At 40.2% G+C, this 20011-nt stretch overlaps 2 protein-coding genes and 1 long non-coding RNA gene across 3 annotated transcripts in view; 2 read left to right on the forward strand and 1 right to left on the reverse strand.

The window, feature by feature from the left end:
* Positions 1-17160, reverse strand: GPALPP1 (GPALPP motifs containing 1). Its single transcript, XM_072135254.1, has 8 exons — positions 16828-17160; positions 13532-13652; positions 12440-12523; positions 9762-9858; positions 5536-5673; positions 4977-5141; positions 3075-3173; positions 1-354 (listed from the first exon to the last, which is right to left on the reverse strand). Exons 1-8 carry the CDS (start codon positions 16901-16903, stop codon positions 136-138), a joined length of 999 nt encoding a protein of 332 aa, XP_071991355.1. The 5' UTR covers positions 16904-17160; the 3' UTR covers positions 1-135.
* LOC140117974 (uncharacterized) lies at positions 8453-9388 on the forward strand. Its single transcript, XR_011853110.1, has 3 exons — positions 8453-8593; positions 8809-8909; positions 9178-9388. It is a non-coding gene; the product is annotated as an uncharacterized lncRNA (long non-coding RNA).
* Positions 17112-20011, forward strand: part of NUFIP1 (nuclear FMR1 interacting protein 1) — a 19037-nt gene continuing 16137 nt past the window's right edge. The window contains exon 1 of the mRNA XM_072135253.1: positions 17112-17561. Within this exon, the coding sequence (XP_071991354.1) occupies positions 17354-17561 (208 nt within the window). The 5' untranslated portion in view covers positions 17112-17353. The remainder of the gene's footprint in view (positions 17562-20011) is intronic.

A 20011-nucleotide genomic window follows, 5' to 3' on the forward strand; every position in this document is an offset into this window, starting at 1 on the left:
TACAGCATAAACAAACAGTTCTTATTGGTATTTGTTGTAGAACAGGGTGTATAAGATTCTGCATGACATCCGATGTGCAGTCTTTGGGTGGAGGTGCGGATGGGCACAGTAGACCTATGAGATGTTTGCATGGCTTTACAGGAACATACTGCTGTTTCCATGGGAAAATTTAGTATTCAATTCTTTGGATTTCCGCAGCAAAGCTTTTTTCTGAGCATCATCAAAACGATTAACCTGTAAATCTTGCTCCCGATCAAATGCTCTTCGTTCCTTAGGTTTATCTTTATCTTCGTCTGCTTTCCTTTTAAGCTTTTTGCGGTGAAGATCTATGAGCGATTGAGATCTTTTTGAATCCTAAAGAAAAAAGGAAAAATAAAATGTCTGCTTTAACCTTCCACAGATGTTGTGGCAACATCTACTCTTACCATTTTAAATATGCCATATAGATTTGGATATTCTTAATTTAGAAAATTTGGAATGTATCAAGGGCAAGCAAAATGTGGGGGGATTAATTAGGCACCCCATTGAGGAGAGGGTAGACAGGGGTGTGAATGCCAGTTCAGACCTCCGCTTAGTAAATCGGGCACAATCTGAGGTAGTTTGGACGAAACACACACAGGGGGGGAATTTAAGACTGGAGTGTAAAATGCTAGTAGATGCCTTGACAAATCCCCCCCCCCACTGTATCCAATATTATTTTTTAAATTGTAGACCACTCCCTGAAGAACAAGGTATTGTTTTTTTTTAACCATCTACATAAAGTATGTATGCACAGGCAGTCCCCAGGTTACGTACAAGATAGGGTCCGAAGGTTTGTTCTTAAGTTGAATTTGTATGTAAGTCGAAACTGTATATTTTATAATTGTAGATCCAGACCAAAAAAAAATTGGCCCCAGTGGACAATTGGAGTTTGAACATTTTTTGCTGTAATGGGACCAAGGATTATCAATAAAGCTTCGTTACAGACACCTTACAGCTGATTATTGCAGTCTGGGACTATTGTAAAGCATTCAGAAAGCTTCACCAGAGGTCAGAGGGGTCTGTCTGTAACTATGGGTTGTCTGTAAGTCGGGTGTCCTTAAGTAGGGGAACGCATGTATGTATGTATGTATGTATGTATGTATGTATGTATGTATGTATGTATGTCTGATTAACAAAAATGCCCAACATGACCTTAAGAGTAGTTGTCTGACCAGGGATGAAAGAGAAAAATATTCCAAGCCATGACCTCTGTACAGGCGGTCCCCTACTTAAGGACACCCGACTTACAGACAACCCATAGTTACAGACGGACCCCTCTGCCCACTGGGACTATAGTAAAGCATCCAGAGAGCTTCACCAGAGGTCACAGACTGCAATGATCAGCTGTAAAGTGTCTGTAATGAAGCTTAATTAATAATTATTGGTCCAATTGCAGCAAAAATTGTGAAACTCCTATTGTCACTGGGGCAAAAGAAAAAAAATTGTCTACAACTTCAATTGTAAAATATACAGTTTCGACTTGCAAACAAATTCAACTTAAGAACAAACCTCCAGACCCTATCTTGTATGTAACCCGGGGACTGCCTGTACTGTATCTTGTACATCTTTCCTTGCACAGGTCATTGCTGAGGCCAATGACCCACGGCGCCCAGAAGCCTTTGCCAGTATATTGTGATATTCTGTTTAAAACCACCAAGATGCAGGATGATTACAAATTTTAATCTACTGCAAGGTCTAGCTAAACTTACACATTTACACCTCTGTCTTAGCAGTGACTGTTTGCCCCAGACCCTGTATAACCCACTTAACCCTGTAAAACCAAATCAACACTACTGGGAGTCTAAACAAGTATGCTAGTGGTGTGGGGTCCGTTAGGCCTCTTGCACACTAGCGTTGCGTTTCACGTCAGGGTGCAATGCGTGAAAAACTGACGTTTTTGCTGCGTTTTTGTTTCATTTTTGTTCGCGTTTTTTTGCGTTTTCGGTGCGTTTTTCACGCGCGTTTTTTTAAGTCAATGGGACTTTTTCAAAGGGACCAAGGTTCGGGAATAAAATGTTTTATTTAATTGAAAAATAATGTCTTCTGATAAGTTGCAAACATCTGCGATCTATTTTTCACTGTTCCGCGCGCGTATATTATCTCCCGACAAGTTAGCAGATGTGAAGAACAGTGAAGAATAGAATAAAAACAGTGAACACAGGATCATTTAAGATAAAAACACAGTGCAGAACACAGTGCAGAATAGATTACAGATGTTCGGCACATCTGCTTACTTATCGGGAGATACGCGCGGAGCGGTGCGAACAAAATAGCATGTGAAGAACAATATATATGTGTGAAGAAGACATTGCAGATGTATGGAAACATCTGCAATGTGTTCTTTACACACATATATATTGTTCTTCACATGCTATTTTGTTCGCACCGCTCCGCGCGTATCTCCCGACAAGTAAGCAGATGTGCCGAACATCTGTAATCTATTCTGCACTGTGTTCTGCACTGTGTTTTTCTCTTAAATGATCCTGTGTTCACTGTTTTTATTCTATTCTTCACTGTTCTTCATTGTGTTTTTTTAATTAAATGATCGTTCGCGAGCAGGGGAAATACTGTTATACTGGTCACCTAGCAACCCTTACGTTTAAAACGCATTGCACTCGCATTGCACTTGCAATGTTTGCGAGTGCAATGCGTTTTTGATACGTCCCCATAGACTTGAATGGGGCGTGAAAAATGCGCGTGAATCGCAAAAATAGAGCATGCTGCGATTTTGACGCGCGTGCAAACGAACGCAAGCACGCGCGTTGAAAACCACGCAAATGGAGAAAGACCCATTGAATACAATGGGACAGAGTGCAATGCGAGTTCTGAGCGTCAAATGCACGCGCAGAACTCGCGCGTGAAAAACGCCAGTGGAGAAGGGGCCTAACGCAGCCCATAGCTGGCCACACATCAATGTCTTCAACCAGACAGACCACACAGATATATGCACATCTGTATAGATGTGGTCAAGGACATCTGCACCCAATACACCACAGAACATAGATTGTCATAATACTACTAATAATAATAATAATGAATGACATGAGACTCACGTTATACATGGACACCTGCTCCGATAATCTTTTATCTCTTTCTGAAACTTGTGGGATTTCATCACCTTTTGTGCTGGAAGCCTTGCCTTCACGTTTCTCCTTAAAAAACATAAGTGTAAAAGTATGATAAAAATGGTGACACTATAAAGACCACATTGATCTAAATTATTGCAAATCTCTTTATCTGGGCACTTTATCTGCTTGTCGACAAAAGATTTGTGTGAAGTATATAGATCCTTGGGGGTATGGCAAGCGTTTTAAAAAAATAATAATTATATTTATATATTTATGTTACAATAAAATTCCTGTTATTGGTCTAATGTACCATTTATGTGACAGCCAAACTGGAAGGTATATTATCTGCAACTGCCCTTGTTAGGGACACCACAAAGTTGGGCTGAGATTTAATGTCCTGTTAGTCTTCCGGCATACCGGACATGAAAAAAGATGCAATTTTTCACACATTATGGCAAATGCTTTAAAGACAATACAAACAACCTATTTATGTAGCAATCTCAATAGAAGATCTAATGAAAAGAAGTATAACCCAATAACTGAGGTTGCTGCAGCCAATTTATTATACATCAATGGATTAGACAGCTTGTTAAAAAACTTTTCATAGTAAGTGATGCAAGATGATAGACCCTAGTGCAGGTGCCTTATTTATGAAAGCTCATTGATTTGCTGCTTCACCACTTTCATTTTGATAGAGAACCTCAATTATTTTTTCTTCCTACATTCAATTACATCTAGATCAAAAATCTCACAATCTAATTTGGCCTGCTTGAGTGTAGAGTGATGAAAAGAGGGGCAGAGTACTGATGTAATTTTAGATCTTCAGAAGCCTAGAAAAAGTGGTACACTCTTTACATTACAAAAAAGCTTTTAAAGGGACATTACTGCATATTAAAAAAAAAAAAAAAAAAAAAGCTTTAAAAGGTTTTCCACTTTTTCGGCAACATAGGTGATCAATACTGGAGCCATAATCAGCTGATCTGTGATATCCTATGCTCTGGTCCCAAAACATTGAATATTGAAAATCAATCCAATGGAAAAACCCTTGGATCTAATAAATGATTGCGCCCATAAAGATGTTTAGATCAAATCAGCACATTTTGGAGTAAGTAGAAGTAACCAGGTTATTGAAGTTTTCACTAAAAAAGAAAAGCAAAAAATGATAGACTAGTCATATACAGTATACAACCATAACCCTACTTGAACTACTTTCCTCTAGTGGTTAGAATATATAATTGCATGCCTCCATACACATTAGAGTGAAACCAACACCAGGGACCTCGTTTCCACTAAAGACAGATTGCAGAAGCCCATCACACCTGCAGTGCAAATATGCCAGTCTGCTTTTTCTAATCATTTGCATTACAATATAATTGTGTGTTATTAACTTACCTTATACCTTGAAAAAAATCGTCTGTTTAGTCCCAGGGGATGGGCTTTGGTTTGGATGCATTTCAAAAAACAACACATGACTTGTCTGTGATGCTCACTCCTCAGCTCTCAGCCCCACCTTTGTGCTCCTGTACAACTCCTCCCTCCGCCACTGATGTCAGCTCACCAGGCTGGGAGCTCCGTTCCTGTGGACCCCCTGGGACTAAACAGAGGTTTTGGCCAGGAATCCAGGTAACACACAATTTTATTGTTATACAAATGCTTAGAGAAAGCAGAAAGACATATTTGCACTGCAGGTGTGATGGGCTTCTGTAACCTGTCTTTAGTGAAAATAAGATTCTGGGCGAAAGGTTCCCAATAAAAGAGAAAGAGACGCTAACAGCAGAACATTCTAAAAATCGGCTACATGACCGGGATTTCTGGGCGATTTTGAAGCATTTCTACTTCAAAATAAATAAAATATGGAGATGGAGATATACGTGCACACACACTTACTCTTGCTTTCCTCTCTTTGTCAGCAGGAGTATCAGTCCAATCCGACCTGTCCCCGGAACGTTCATTAGTTCTTCGTTTAAAAGTTCTTGGTCCGAGCCCAAAGTTAGTCAACTCTGGAGGAAGCTCAGTCATCCAAGACTCTCTGGCTGGATTCTTGGGCTCACCCTTAAATCAAAAGATTAAGGCATAAAATTTAGTATGTTGTAGGCAAATGAAATAAACATCTAACACAATAAGATCATCATTTTTATTAGTTGGAAAACAATGCAAACATTTTTTTTGTATTAAAAATTGGTTCGCACAAACATATACACTTCTGGTACATACAGTAGTGACCAAAAAGAAAAAAACAAAAAAAACAAACACATACACAAGAGACGGAAGCAGCCGGAAAAACAATAAAGAAAACATTACTTTCCCTACCTAGGGAAAATTAATTGAGTTATTAAATGAATAACAATGACTGCCCAGAATCCCCAAGAAGTTAGAGACATCTAGAATAACAGCAGAATCATAGAACAATCAATTGGTAACTGTGGATGAAACTAATAAACCTTACATCATTTGACATTAGCTTCTGTTTCATTTTCCAGGCACGGCGTTCAAAATCCTCAGCAACACTGGACTGCACGGGTCCCTTGGCAGGTAATGGACCAACCATGTTGTCTTCTTCGTCTTCATCATCATTGTTTGCTGCCTAAAAAAAACAATATTGTTACGTTTTATCCTAAAATAGATGTGTAGAGCACAGAAGGAATCAGAACAGGACTGACGGCTCTAGCTAAAATATAGCAGTAGCAATACTGATAACTACCATATGTTACATCTTATTGCTGACAGCAATGCTGTGTCACTGTATCGTTCAGCACATAGGTTTTCAGTAAACTAATGATGGGCACTCCCAGCCTGAAGAAGTGGATATGACACATTTGGGTCTGATTTTTTTTTTTGAATCATCTTGTCAAAGGTAATTGCAGAAAGTGATATCTTTCAACATACTTAATATATGCGACATGAACCATAAAGGATGGAAGCTTCTAATAGTTGGCCTTTACCCATAGGAGAAGCCCCTTTGTCACAATGGAGTAAAATCCCTCTGACATTTATAGATAATTTTAACATTTTATACATTTATGTAAATTTCTAATATTTAAATCTTTTAAATGTGTATAATTTTTTAGACCTATGAAATAGGCATATATCTTACTACTAACAGATTAGTTTAGGGAATGGCACTATGCATCTATGGCCTTGTACAGTATTCTGTACAAAGCAGATTTGACATGTTGCACCTCAGATGTCATCTACATAATTAAAATGACATGAAAGGTCACATGCAGGGAGACAGATGTAGCCTCTAGAGAGGTGACAGCATATGAAGATACCCAGAATTCACGAATAGTGCTGGCTTCATTTTAGGTTGCGAGTTTCTAAAGGTCATTACAATGGCACCAAATGACGCAATGTAGTTTTCTATACCATCTGGTCCAGAGGCAGGGGCACTTAAGGTCATTGGCCGACTGGCTTCAGTTATAAATAGCTCATCCTCAGAAGCAAAAATATTCCCCCCCCCCCCATTTCATATTTTCCTTGGTAAAGTATCCTAGAGATTCTTAATACTTAGGAGTGTAGCAATGAGTCTTTACTAATACGGCCATTAAAATCGCTTTGTTCTGAATTATGAGACTCCGAGGTCTAATTACTTGAGAAGGTAAACAGCAGCAAAGTGTTACTGGACAATGAATAAAATAAATGTGTTGTTTTGTTAATGTGGCAAAACAAAAGATGATGTGTGGTATTAGTGTAACGTTTTATACAGTCAGAATTGTATACACACACACACACACTCAGATTATGACTATATATAAACGCAGTATTGAAGAAATATCATTTTTTCGGGAAATGGCAAAGAACAGCATATTTCTGTATATTTTACTTTATTACTGTATACTTTTTTGGGTCAGGTACATGCAGTGTCTTAGATCCCTATTGCCTTTCAAACAGTCAGATGGGAAATGAAGCAGAACAGTCCTCCAAAAATCCAGTGACAGGTGCATTAACAATTCCCTCTCTTCTCCCACTGGGAATTAAAATTGTGTTAATTTTTTTTTTTAAAGTTGCTATATATAGGTCTGGTCACGTTGGAGTATCTCCACAACAAAAGGCCTGAACAATGGGGAAGTCTCTAAAATACAGTGTAAATATTACAAGGCTGATGTTAAAAAGGGCTATTTTTATGTATGTATGCTGAAAAGTTATGCAATTTTCCAATAAACTGTGTCAATTCCTTGTGGTTTTCAAGATCTTTGCTTGCTGTCACTTTATAGTAAGCTCTGCTTACACTGTGATATAACGAGCCTTGCACCTGTGTGACATCACATGACCACAGACAGAAGTTTCTTATAGAATTACAGCACACAGAGATCTAGAAAACTATTGATCTAGAAAAAAGGTATTGATACAGAAAATATATTGAAAAATGATATAACCCTTCATTATACAAATAATAACATTACATTTCCTGAAATGGGACAACCGCTTAATTACAATTTAAGCCACAAGCAGTAATACAGACGGTGATGACAAATTTATTTAGAGCCTATCAGTGAGCTATTTCTTACAGTAACTGTATATATAATCATGGGTCCCGTCACTAAATCATGTCAGATGCCAGTCCTTCAAGCCCAATTTATGAAAATGACTAAACTATGTAAGGCAGGGCCCTGAGTGGCAGACAGACAGTACTACGGGACACTAAACACTTTTACAGCACTGTAGGCTTGTAGTGTCAATAATAACTAGTTGTACATTAAAGATCTGGATAAGGACCAAGAACTAGCACCCCCGGCAGAAGCCTCTGTTCTCGCCTACACATGCTGGGCGCCACATCTCAATATTACCGAGTCTGTTGAGATTTCTTAAAGTGATTATAACAGCATGTACCTCATCTCTCTCACATTAATGGATAAACGGTCTAATTTGTCTTTCAAGACATAATGAGAAACCTGGTCTCCAGCTATAAAAGAGCTGCTGGAGACATAGGTTCTAATTTTGTTGTTGGCAGTGCTCAGCGTTACAGTACTGCAACAGTAACTTATTACAGAATAACAAACACAAGCGCTTTCCTAGTTTTACAGCTATGGACTCATTTTATTCTAGAGATCAATGTGTTTCTGGTTAAGTTAATAAGGGTATATGTATCAATCCTTCACCAATGCAGATCAAGTTTCCCCAAACGTGGCTAAAGCATAGCATATGGATGTGACAACAACTTGTCTGACGAGGCCATTAAGCAGCATTCCAAGCTTTAACCGTAATGGCAAATTGCTGGTGCGTGAATTATAAAAAGTGTAATTAAACCATTTTTTTTAAATTGCTGAAATGAATATAGCAGGAGACAATGGTAAACTTTGTAATATACTTCATTAAGTGAAGCAGCTCCTCTGTGTTTTGTTTCTGCTCTGTATCCTGCAGCGGAATGAAGGGTAGGCAAGCGCTTGACTGCTCTACCCCGAATCCCAACCCCCAGACTGCTACCGGCTCGTGAATACAAGTTGATATTTCAGAATCATTATAAGGATTGCCTATGCCTGGACAACAATCAATACACCTTTAAGGTTTGTTTGGGGGTTTAACAGCCATGCGGCTGGTGACAGGTGACAGGTTCCCTTTAAACAGTATAGAGATAAGGAAAAGGGGATTGTGATTAACTCTCTCTCTACCTAGAAAATTTTTGCAGGATTAAGCTCTGTAAGGAATTTAGACTATCCAGATATTGACTGTAAAAAGAGTTACGCCATTAGACACTTTGTCAAGTTCCTTCATCTCTCAGCTGTCAGTGGAGAAGAGTACAGAAAGAAGTTTTACACAAACTGATTAAAGAAGGAAGAAAAACAAAGGAAAAAGAAGGACACAACTTATATCTTTAATAAGGTATATTAGTTTACTATTATCATATACACCACCAATTTATGCAACTTTGTTAAAAGTTTTGTTACACCAAATATACCATCGAATTCAAGCATGTTTAACCAAGGTCATATTACATATATATATTTTTTTTAATTATTCTAATGAGCCTGTAGGGTTCTGGAGGGCATAACCAGAGGCCCAAAGTGCAGTAGCTTCACAGGCTGTTAAACTGTGCAGGAGCAAGTCTCACGAGCTGTCCCACTTATCCCCTCCCTCTGCCTTCGATTAGCTCACACAGTGGAAGTGTAACAGCACAGTGTAACAGCTCATGAAGCTACAGTGCAGAGGAAAGGAGAGCATGGATAAATAGAAGAAGTCACACCCACAGTATCTGGATCTATGAGTAAGTAAGTACCCCTGGTTTATCATGTTTTATTTTGTTGGTAGATTTTCCTATGAGTGCATTTTGGGGGAGGAGACACAGTAAGAAAAGAAAAGGTTAGGATTCTGGCATTCTCTATTCATTGCTCTATTGTAACAGCAGAGCAGGCCTAATTGGTCAATTCTCTACAGGGAAGTAAAACATCCTCCGACTATGTCATTAATGTCCATGTTGGGAATACCCATGTAAAGAAAACAATTGAGACAAGTACCTTTAAGTATGTATATCTTTACTCTCATCTTGAGGACCAAATTTTGTAGAAACCCCCCCCCCAAAAAAAAATAAACTTACCGCATTTTGAAATGACCTATGTGACAAATCTTTGTGGTAATTTTGTAACATTATGTAATAAAAGCGAGACGATTAATAGGTTAAAAAAAAATCTATTGTGCCCATTGCTGTAAAAATAATTTAAAAAAATGACCGATTACCTTGTACTTCTCCGTAGATCCCTCAGAATCAGAGCTATCTTCGCTATCCGAATTTTGTCTTTTGAAACCGGGTGGTAAAGCAGGACCTATAACTGGTCTAGAAAAATAATAAATGAATAAAAAGGATCTCAATACAATTGCTCAGATGACAAATATATTCCATATTTGAAAGTGTCTGCAATATATTTTCCCATAGATTCTCCGACGTAGAAAACAGTTGTGATGGGGATTGTGGTGACGGCTGTACAATAAAGGAATAGGGCAATCAACCAGAGGCTGAACACATTTGTTCCCATTCTTTTGCTGTCTGAATGCAATTTATGACTTGAAGTACACATTTCAATGCTGTGTCACAGTCTGTTATTTAAGAAAACTGCTGTCTGGTACATTTGAGGCCCAAATGTCAAGGACAAACCTCTAAATGTCACTTACAGTTGGAAACATCCAACAAAAGGAAAAGCCAAAAGCATCAACAACAAATCCACATCTCAATAAGTAGTCTCTACAAGCATTAGGAAACATTTATATAAGGTGTTTATTAAGACTAGCTGTATTCAATTATGTAGCAGATAATATTTATGTCCCTGGGACCATTTTCTGGCCTGAGCACCACAGACGTAAGCAGTAGGAGGGTTTGCTGAGCTGGCTGCCAAGGAGCCGCAGCAATGGCCGCTGCAATAATAGCCAGAGGACGAAGGCTACTGGATGATCAGCACCCAAACTTCCACAGGTGGAGGGAGAGCTGACTTACAAGTGAAGTTTTCTATTCTGTAGACCAATTTTCTCTTGGTCTAATCTTCTGCCACTTTCCAGCAACAAAAAAATTAAAAAGACACATATTAATCGTGTTGCGTTTGCAGAACACAAAAACTACGCCACTTTTTGGAGTAGATTCAGAGGAGGCAGAAAATCAATTTTTTCTGGCAACAACCACTAATAAATGCAGCATGCGTTATTTCGCCTCGCATGCAGACGCCGTACATCCATAGAAGGCAATGGATCTAAAAAAAAAAAAATCTGTATGCAGCGTTTCTTTTCTTCAAAATGTTACTGGGCAACTAACTGGGCAGGCCAAGAAGTAGATTAGAAACCCATCAGCTTTATTTGCATACGTGAAAAAATGGGATGGCGTAAGGACGTGAAAAAAAACGGATACAATATGGTCTGAGCACAGACATCACGTCCGCATTTTTTGAAGACAAGCAGCTGATACGCCTGTCTGAATGTCCCTTTATTTGTCTTTTTGTCATTTAATTTAACTGTATTATATGCCTAAATATTATAATCTCCATAATAATAATCATCTCAATTAAAAAAAAAAAAAATCTCAATAATAATAATCTCTGAGAAGATCCCTCTTCATACACCTCCACTTTTAAGGGCTCAACATCTTTTTGTAGTAGGCACTGGACACCATTGAAATACTATGCAGCAGACAAAGCTCAGCTCTGGCAACAATACACTGTACACAGATGTACAATTAGAACACTGGCATCAGAAATAAAGAATAAATTAATACTCTTTTTGGTAAAACCCAAAGGCTGATATGAAAACATTGTGGCAGTCTGCTGATGTAATTTAGACTGACTCCTAAAAGTCTCTAGATTATGATAATCATTACGATGTGCACAATACCAAACATAAACATAATTTTCAATAGTGTCCAAAAATAAGTTGAAACTCACTATTCAGTATTTTAGAGTGGAACTTTAGTATGAATACATCTACAGGCGGTCCACGACTTAAAGAGAACCCGTCAGGCAAAATAACCCCCCTAAACTAAATATATTTTCATAAACTGCCATTAGAAAGCATTACCTCTATCCCTTCATTGTCCCTCTACATGCCTGTAAACCTCAGCAATGAGGTCCTAAAGCTGTATGCAAATGACCTGTGAGATGTCCAATGCGTCATTAGCATATTCAAGCTGTCCGGCTTATTCATGAGTGGGAGGCACAGCCACACCCCCAGTGCTTGACTGACAGCCTGTATAATGCTGTAAAGGCTGCTCCATGTGCTTCCTGGTGCTGGCGCCTCCTGCAGCCTTTGTGTGTGTATAGGAAAGATACAACAGCTAGAGGATGCAGCCATGTTATAGCAGAACATGTCAGGTACTTGTGTAGCTGGTGTCCGTGTCTCACACATGTGTATAAGGAGGACGCAACATGTCAGCAGATGCAGCGCACACACACTAGCAATGCTTTACTATACATTACACACAGACATGAGCAGGGGGAGGGGGAACAGGGGTGACATCACTGCCTCTGACCATGTGACCCGCCTCGTTTACATAATAAAGAAATTATGATTTTATAATGATTAATGTATGAAATGACTACATAAAGGCTGGGATGGATCCTTGTGAGCTGCTCCAACAGGTAGTGGTGACAGAACAAGTAACACAGACCTGATGACAGGTGTCCTTTAAGGACAGCCGACTTAGAGACGACCCCTAGTTACAGATGGACCCATATATTTAGACTATAACCTAGACATACAGGCCAATCGTGTACAACACAACCATACAGGAAAATATGAGATGGCTGTATAACCGTATTTATAGTTTTTTAAAAAAAAACAAGTACATGTAATACAGAGGGTTATTGGTAAAAGCTAAGGAAACAGTGAGAAGAACAAATAAAACTGAAAGTAATGAAATGAAGAATCACAAGTTATACCTTTCTGGAGAGTCTGATGGTCTTTTAAAACCTGGTGGAAGTGCAGGCCCAAAAAAGTCATCATCCTGTGGAGTTTCTAGTTTTCTAAAAACATAAAAATTCAGTCCTTTTTAGCCAAAGATAATCCCTGTTTTTCAATAAATGTAGAAAAACACAGTCTTGTTCATGAAAACTTTTCTAAGAAGATACTATCCACAGCCGCTACTCAGATACCTGATAATTTTGGTCCGTTGAAGCAATCCAGGATACCAAAGTAAGTCCCTCCATTGCGTTCTCAAATTAGTCTTTATTACATGTAAGGCCTAATATACTTAATGTATGATAGACGCATCTATCTGGCTGGTGCAAGCAGCCCACCTGTAGTTTGACATCCCCAGCAGACTACTACTAAGTGCTTGCAAGCATATGATTACCAAATGCTGGTTAACCACAAATGGCATTGTTCCTCCCACAGTGCCAGACGGAGCCATTTATAAAATGAGTTGGGCTTTACTAATGGCAGTAAACGCTATATTAGGAACCCACTAAAATAATGCATAAAATTACTGCTGTACCCTTCCCATACAGATCATGGCATCTAAGCAGCATAAAGACGCATCTGACCACAGAGTCTTACAGTAGAATTACTACCCACTCCAAAGATAGAAACAGGATTAAACAACATGATTGATAAAACATAAAAAAAAGAAATACTTCTATTATGGCAGAATTGCAGGGAGACAACAGCAAAATTGGCTGTGATTGCAAGTGTATATAATGACCAGAAAACTCATAGGGGGAGATCTACAGTATCATACACCAGCACTCCTCTGATCAAGAGGATTGATATATCTGGTGGGCAGCAAATCTACTGCAGGTCTGACCGTTCGTTGATTTGTGTAAAAACCCACGAACGAACATTTGCAGGTTTTTCAAAATTACATCCTCCTCCGGCCACCGTGTCCCTCTATGCCCCCTCCACATTGTGCAAGAATTTGCGATTCGTACAGTAAATATGTCAGCGACACCCTGTTTTCTGGCGTAGAAGCTCTGATAAATCTCCCCCATAATGTATTTCCATACATTTGAGTAATAAAACCAAGTTAATCTCACCGTGGTGATTCCTCTTTTCTCCCCTTACAGTGCCAGCGGTGTGATGTCTCCTCCTCGCTTTCCTCAGATGAATCTGAACTCTGGTTCCTTTTGTATCCAGGAGGTAACATGGGACCTGCAACTATAGAGAGCAATCCATGTCAAGAGCAGACAGCAATAGCTTGATCATATATTTTTATGGACACTATAAATTTGGTAACTATATTGTAACTATTGCGTCCCCACTCCCCATGTCCTCCATTCACTCCCACCTTCCACAGCACATGGTTTTTTATAATTCACGTAAACACGGTTTAGCATTTGGGCAGCAATGTGTGGGAGTTGGAAATCTCCTTTAATCTACGCAAGAGTCCAAGTCAGAAAATCCTGATGAGACTGTGCCTAACGTCTGTGCCACATACACAGACGTAAAGATTACAAAATGTTAACACAGATGCTTGCTGGTTTTTCTACAATATCTACCCTAGGTCAAACAGCTGGCGCTCAATGGATCTTCATTAGCTGCCAGTCTGTGTGATGCCAAAGGATACATATGCAATTAAAAAAAGATAGCTTTAGGTAACACTGCCTTCTCAGGGTTTCTTCTCTGTGGCAGATTGTGAATACCACAGGGACACCTCATATTCTGGCAAAGCTAATTCTTCCTATTCTTCATATGTGATGTCCCTGGCACAGTGCCCAGCAACATCTGGTGTAATTGTCAGAGGATGCCCCACAACCAGCATCCATAATACACATGAAAGGAATAACACACAGAGACTGTACAGAAAATGTCCTTATATAGGGGCTTATGCATGCAAACAACACCAAGGGTGTGACTCCAGATGTGGGGAGATGTAGGGTTTATGTGCAACAAAATTATATTTCCAACTGATGAAAAATATCAGATTTAAATTGAAAACACGTTCATTGACAAAAAAAAAAAAAAAACAATTAAGCAAACAAACAGAAATCTCTGACTTCTGCAAAAAGGCATGCATATAGATAAGGCCAAGTTCACACTACTGTCAGGATTTCCGTTTATTTACCATGGTTTCAAAAAGATAACGGTAATACAACTGAACATAAAGGATGACAGTGTCCATTAACAGTACAAACACTTACTTTCACTTTCAAGACATCGATCTATAGCTACTTCTTCCATCTATCTATCTATCCCTTAAATCTGTCTGTCTAAAAAACATCCCATTATGATCCATCCAGTTCTGTGAGCTGACAGCGTGGTTAGATTATCAGGGTACAAGGTTTATATACACTTTCATTTACCTTCTGTACATTATACTAGTATCTCACACATACAAAAAGTGATGAGACAGATCAGAGATGATCTGATCAGAACCATTAGATGCATTGTACACACAATGGCTCTCCTACATCTCATCAGTGTTCATCAGTGAGTGAGCTCCATCCTTGACTCCAGTGGAGCGGGGCTACAGTGCAGGGAGCGACAGAAACTCAGCTCCACAGACGTTACACAAAAACCCAAGATGGCTTCTCTATGGAGAGGGGAGGGGGCTTAAGTTCGTGTAAATTCAGCCTAAGTCAAAAGTTACAGGGACTGGAAGTGGATGCTCCTCACTGTGCCCCCTCCCCACTCTAAGCCCTCATACCTATGACTCTCCTATTTCTGCTCATGTATACAAGCTCAGTCAGTCATTTCTGCTGTTATTGTAGCACAAGCAATAAATAATAATTAATAATTCCTTAATAAAGTCCAGGCAGCACACGTTGCAAACAATCAATTGTGGGTGCAAGCTTTGTTGAGTCGGGTCAATAACTCCTCCATGCACAAACAAATAGAAAATAAGCAGCACTCCAGATGTCCAGGTCAAGTAAAAAGTGGTCCTTTTATTCCATGGGCAGTAGCGCGACTTTTCGTCTCGTGTTGAGCCTTTTTCAAGCTACTACAATAATTTCTTTATTTATATAGCGCACACAGATTATGCAGTGCTGCACACAGCTTGCCAAATCGGTCCCAATTATACTCAAGCTGCAAACAGACCACATTGTTTGCGGCCCAAGAGCAGACCACATAGCTTCTTTCAGATGGCCAGAATTCAAAGCAAAATTAGGGCCACAAATCCCAACCTTTGTGCTAGAAGAGAAACTGCCAGCATGATGGGGATCCTGCTCCTGCTAGTTTGCATCATTAGGCCAGAGGTCTGGGTGAGGATATAATCTGGCCGAAGTACCACAAATACTTTACAATAAGGTCTTATTTTAAGAAAGCACAATATGAACACACACCTAGTATTGCAGTGCTCTGGCCTTAGAAATGAGGTTCTCTATTCTATCCTCCTATGTACATTATTTAAAAATGGTATTCCCATCTCGGCATTCTCATTTCATATTTCAATTCATTTGCCATATGTAAACATTTCTTCAATTGGATGTTATTAAAAAAAATGTTCCTGGGTGAAGATAATTTCTCATAAAATGTAGTCATGGTGTCCCTTGGAAACAAGAGAGCTTCCTCGGATACGACCACCTCTCATTTTGGCAGCAGTGGCAAGACATGCGCTATTGAGTCCTGCCTGATTCAGAAATTATTACCACAAGATGGATGTAGGACATTCAGTAACTCCCTGACATTTCATATACAAAAACCTTTTGCTTCTTTGTGCCATCACTCCAGCAGAGGTGGCCGTATCCAAGGACACAGTCTTGTTTCTAAGGGACCATATGACTACAGTCATGAGAAATTATTTTCACACAAGTAAAAAATTTTTGATAACATCTAATTGAAGAAATGTGTATATATGGCAGATTAATAAAACTGAATGTGAATGCCCAGACGAGAATACCCCTTTAAGGGTGATAAGTTTAATCACAGCAGCAGCACATATTCCTGCAGTGCCCAGTGTGGCTGGTATATCTTACAGACTTCTGAACATTTAAAGGAAATCTAGCATCAAAACCAAGCACAATAAACCAGGGACACTTACTCATAGATCCAGGCACTGTAACTGTGGTAATCTTCTTATATTTGTTACCTATCGCTTCCTTCTTCTAAATTCAACTTTTTAATTACGTTAACAAATCAGAAAGGCTTTGAGGCCATACCCGAGTCCCTCCATGCTGTTGCTTCTAAGGCTATTACACTGTGAGATTACAGCAGACAGATGGACATCTACAGATTCCCTCCATAATGATAGATGTGTAATGCCAGCTCCCCATCCTTCACGTATATAAGATAAGATAATCCTTTATTATTAGTCCCACAGTGGGGAAATGTGTGATGCCATTGTCTTCTGCCCCAGTGACACACGTACAGCAGTATGAACTCCCCAATTTACCTTCTCCCTCATCGTCCTGGTCGTTATCCCCACAGTATCCTGGAGGAAGAGCTGGACCGATCAAATCCCGGGACATCTTCAACAGAGAAATCGTCTCATCAGAATGACGTCACTCCTATTCGCCGTTACTTCCGCCCTTAGTTATGTCGGAGTTGAAGCAATGACATATATAATGATGGTGACGACTATCCCTCCAGGATACAGACCACCTCGGGACTCTGCTCTTCACATTCCGTATCAGCTACACGTACTGCCAGACACACCATGCAGACGCATATTAGTCGCTCTAAAAATGACGTAAGCATTCCATACGTGTGACCACGTGACACACACCTATGCTTTTACGTCGCCATATTTGATTCTGGCTTCCCGTTTCTTATCGACACATACACATTATACATTATATTTCTTTATGTATGAATAGCCGTGCATACGTGGTGTGTGAATGGACGGATATCATGTACAGGACGATGCGATTCGCTCCCGCTGACGTGTGAGGGAATTCTTTCCCGTGTCATGACGTTATATGTCACCCGGAAGTGAGCGGCACATGCACGTTGTTATCATGGAGCAGCATGCTGCCTATCCTCCTCCTGTCCTCCGGGCACCGGTGTTTCCTGCCTCTCCGGCCCCCAGCAGCGGGCCTCCCGGGATCTGGTCCCCGGCTGCTCCCTGGTATGGAGGGTGGAACCAGTGGGGACCTCAGCCCGGATACCACCAGCAACAGCACTATGGTGAGTGATGGCCAGCAGCATGTAGTAGATGCCTATGATCGGGTGCCACTTACCACCCTCTTGTGTCAGTAACAGATGATCTTTCGTTAAAAATAATTGTTCGGTTCATGTAAAATACTGTTATGATGCGAGTAATACAGCAAATATAGTCATAACTATTCACAGAGTTATATCTCCGGCACAATCTGGGCGCCACATAAACCCCACGATCCGTGTACAGATGTGACTTTGTTGCATGTGAGTTTTGGGATTGGGAAGGCACAGATAATACAAGTATGGGTGAATATTGTAACCCTTTTACAGTCAGCTGTAGTGCATTTCTTTTACATTGCATAAATAAATAGAGCAGACGCTGTCAACAAACTGTTTAATATACTTCATTATGTAAAGCATTAAGATCCACTTTAAGATCTGCTCTAAAATCCACTGCTCACTGCAGGAGAAAGAAGAAACAAAGCACAAAGAAGCTTTGTGCTTTGTTTCTTCTTTCTCCTGCAGTGAGCAGTGGATCTTAAAGCAGTGAGGGTTCTTCCTACTCTGGGATATAAGTCTAATGATCAATTCTTACTATACCTAAAACATCTCCCTTGATGGATCAGTAGTCTGAGAGTAGACCATCCAGTATAAAGAGTTAAGTCATGAGACAATTTATCTCTTTACGGTCAGTGTAGAACTGAGACTATTTCCCCTGGTTGTTTATTTAGGAAATAGATGTTCCAATCTTGTCTAATGGTTACTGACAAGTAAGATAAAGGAACTCTGTATACTTTTGGTGTGAAGCAAAACTACAGGTAATATGTGGAGAAATTGCCTGGTATGCGGTTTGCATAGTTGACATGGGGGGGACATTGAGCAGGTGAGTAGTAACTTCCAATAAAATGGAAACTGTTTACAGTAGTGTCTAAACTACAATACATAAAGAACATATAAATGTACACAAAAATGCCACAGAAGTGGAGAAATTGGTACCAATATAAAGAGAGGAGGCCGAATGTCAAATCTGCAAATAGTGGAAGTAGGCAGAAGCTGGTACATTAGGGTTCGGCTGTAGGGTACAAAAAGAAAGATGTATCTAGAGCAGGGGTCAGGAACCTTTTTAGCTGAGAGAACCGATCTGCGATCCCTTCTCCGTGGCAGTGCCCCTTTCCGAGCTCACTCGCCTCTCCACGTTCTTGCTCCCATCCCAGCTGGCCAGTGCGCGCGCACCGACACTCGCAGATTTAAAGGGCCAGAGTGCCGCTGATTGGTGCTACATACTTCCTATAAAGGCCGGCAGCTTCCAATATTCCCCACTGGATCTTAGTGTTTCATGCCTATGAGGAAGCTTTCCACAGTGATTCCTTCCCAAATGTTGACCTCCTATTGTGATCCCGGACCTGTCCCAGATTCTGCTCCTTCACTGCCAGCCCTGATCTCTTGCTCCGTCCCCAACCTCGCATCATTGCCGCCTGCCTTCACCGTCTGCCTGTTCCTGACCACGAGACTGCCTAGTGATCCTGTACCTTGACCCTGGCTGTCACTGTGGACAAGTGGCGTCTGTGGAACAACCTGGTGGTACCACGCTGCAGCAAGACCATCCTGCTTTGCGGCGGGCTCTTGTGAAGACCGGGTGCCACTTGTAAGCAGACACCTGGGTCTGGAATCTATCATTGTCCGCGGTGCTACAGGGGGTTCAGTACTCCAAATCCTGACACCCACCACATGCCTCCCAGTATATAGGTACCCTCAGTAGATAGGTAGGTACAGCACATGCCCTCAAGTAAATAGGTTGCCACAGCACATGCTCCCAGTATGTAGGTAGCCACAGCACATTCCCTTCAGTATGTGGGGGCACAAATGTAGCAGAATTGATTGGCACCAGCTTTGTTTGATTTGGGCAATGTGGGGGGGGGGGGGCTGGTTGACCTCTGGAAACTTTCATTAAAATCTTAAAAACGATAGCGGCACAAACGTTGCACCAATTTTGTTTGATTTGAATAAGGTGGGGGGGGGCAACTTCAGTCAGGTGTATAAATGTGTGTGATTGTATAAAATTGTGTGTGCAAATATGTTTATATTTTTTTAAGGGGAAGGGGGACTAATGCAGAAGTTGGCTATGGGGTCCAGAGCCTTCTTGTTACATTGCTGTTTGATGATCTTTGAGATCCAGTAGACTGCGGTTTACTGCAGGCTGCTTGTTGTTTGGAAAAAAATAGCCTTCATCTCATCCCAGCAGAACAGGGCAGCTAAGAACTGGTGGCCAAAGGAGAACTACCCAAAAATATTTAATTGTTCCTTTAATGTCTGTAGCCACAATGTTCTGCCATATTTATTAGTGGAACCTGCAACTTTTGTAGGCTTATGGAGTTTGAGTTGCATTAAGGTGTCTACATAGAAATCCCTAAATAAAGTATTTCCTTAATAAGTAGATTGTTGACAAACCGACGTAATAGTACAATGGCAAAAGGTTT

This window comes from Engystomops pustulosus, chromosome 2 (genome assembly GCF_040894005.1).
Source record: "Engystomops pustulosus chromosome 2, aEngPut4.maternal, whole genome shotgun sequence".
NCBI classification, from domain to species: domain Eukaryota; kingdom Metazoa; phylum Chordata; class Amphibia; order Anura; family Leptodactylidae; genus Engystomops; species Engystomops pustulosus.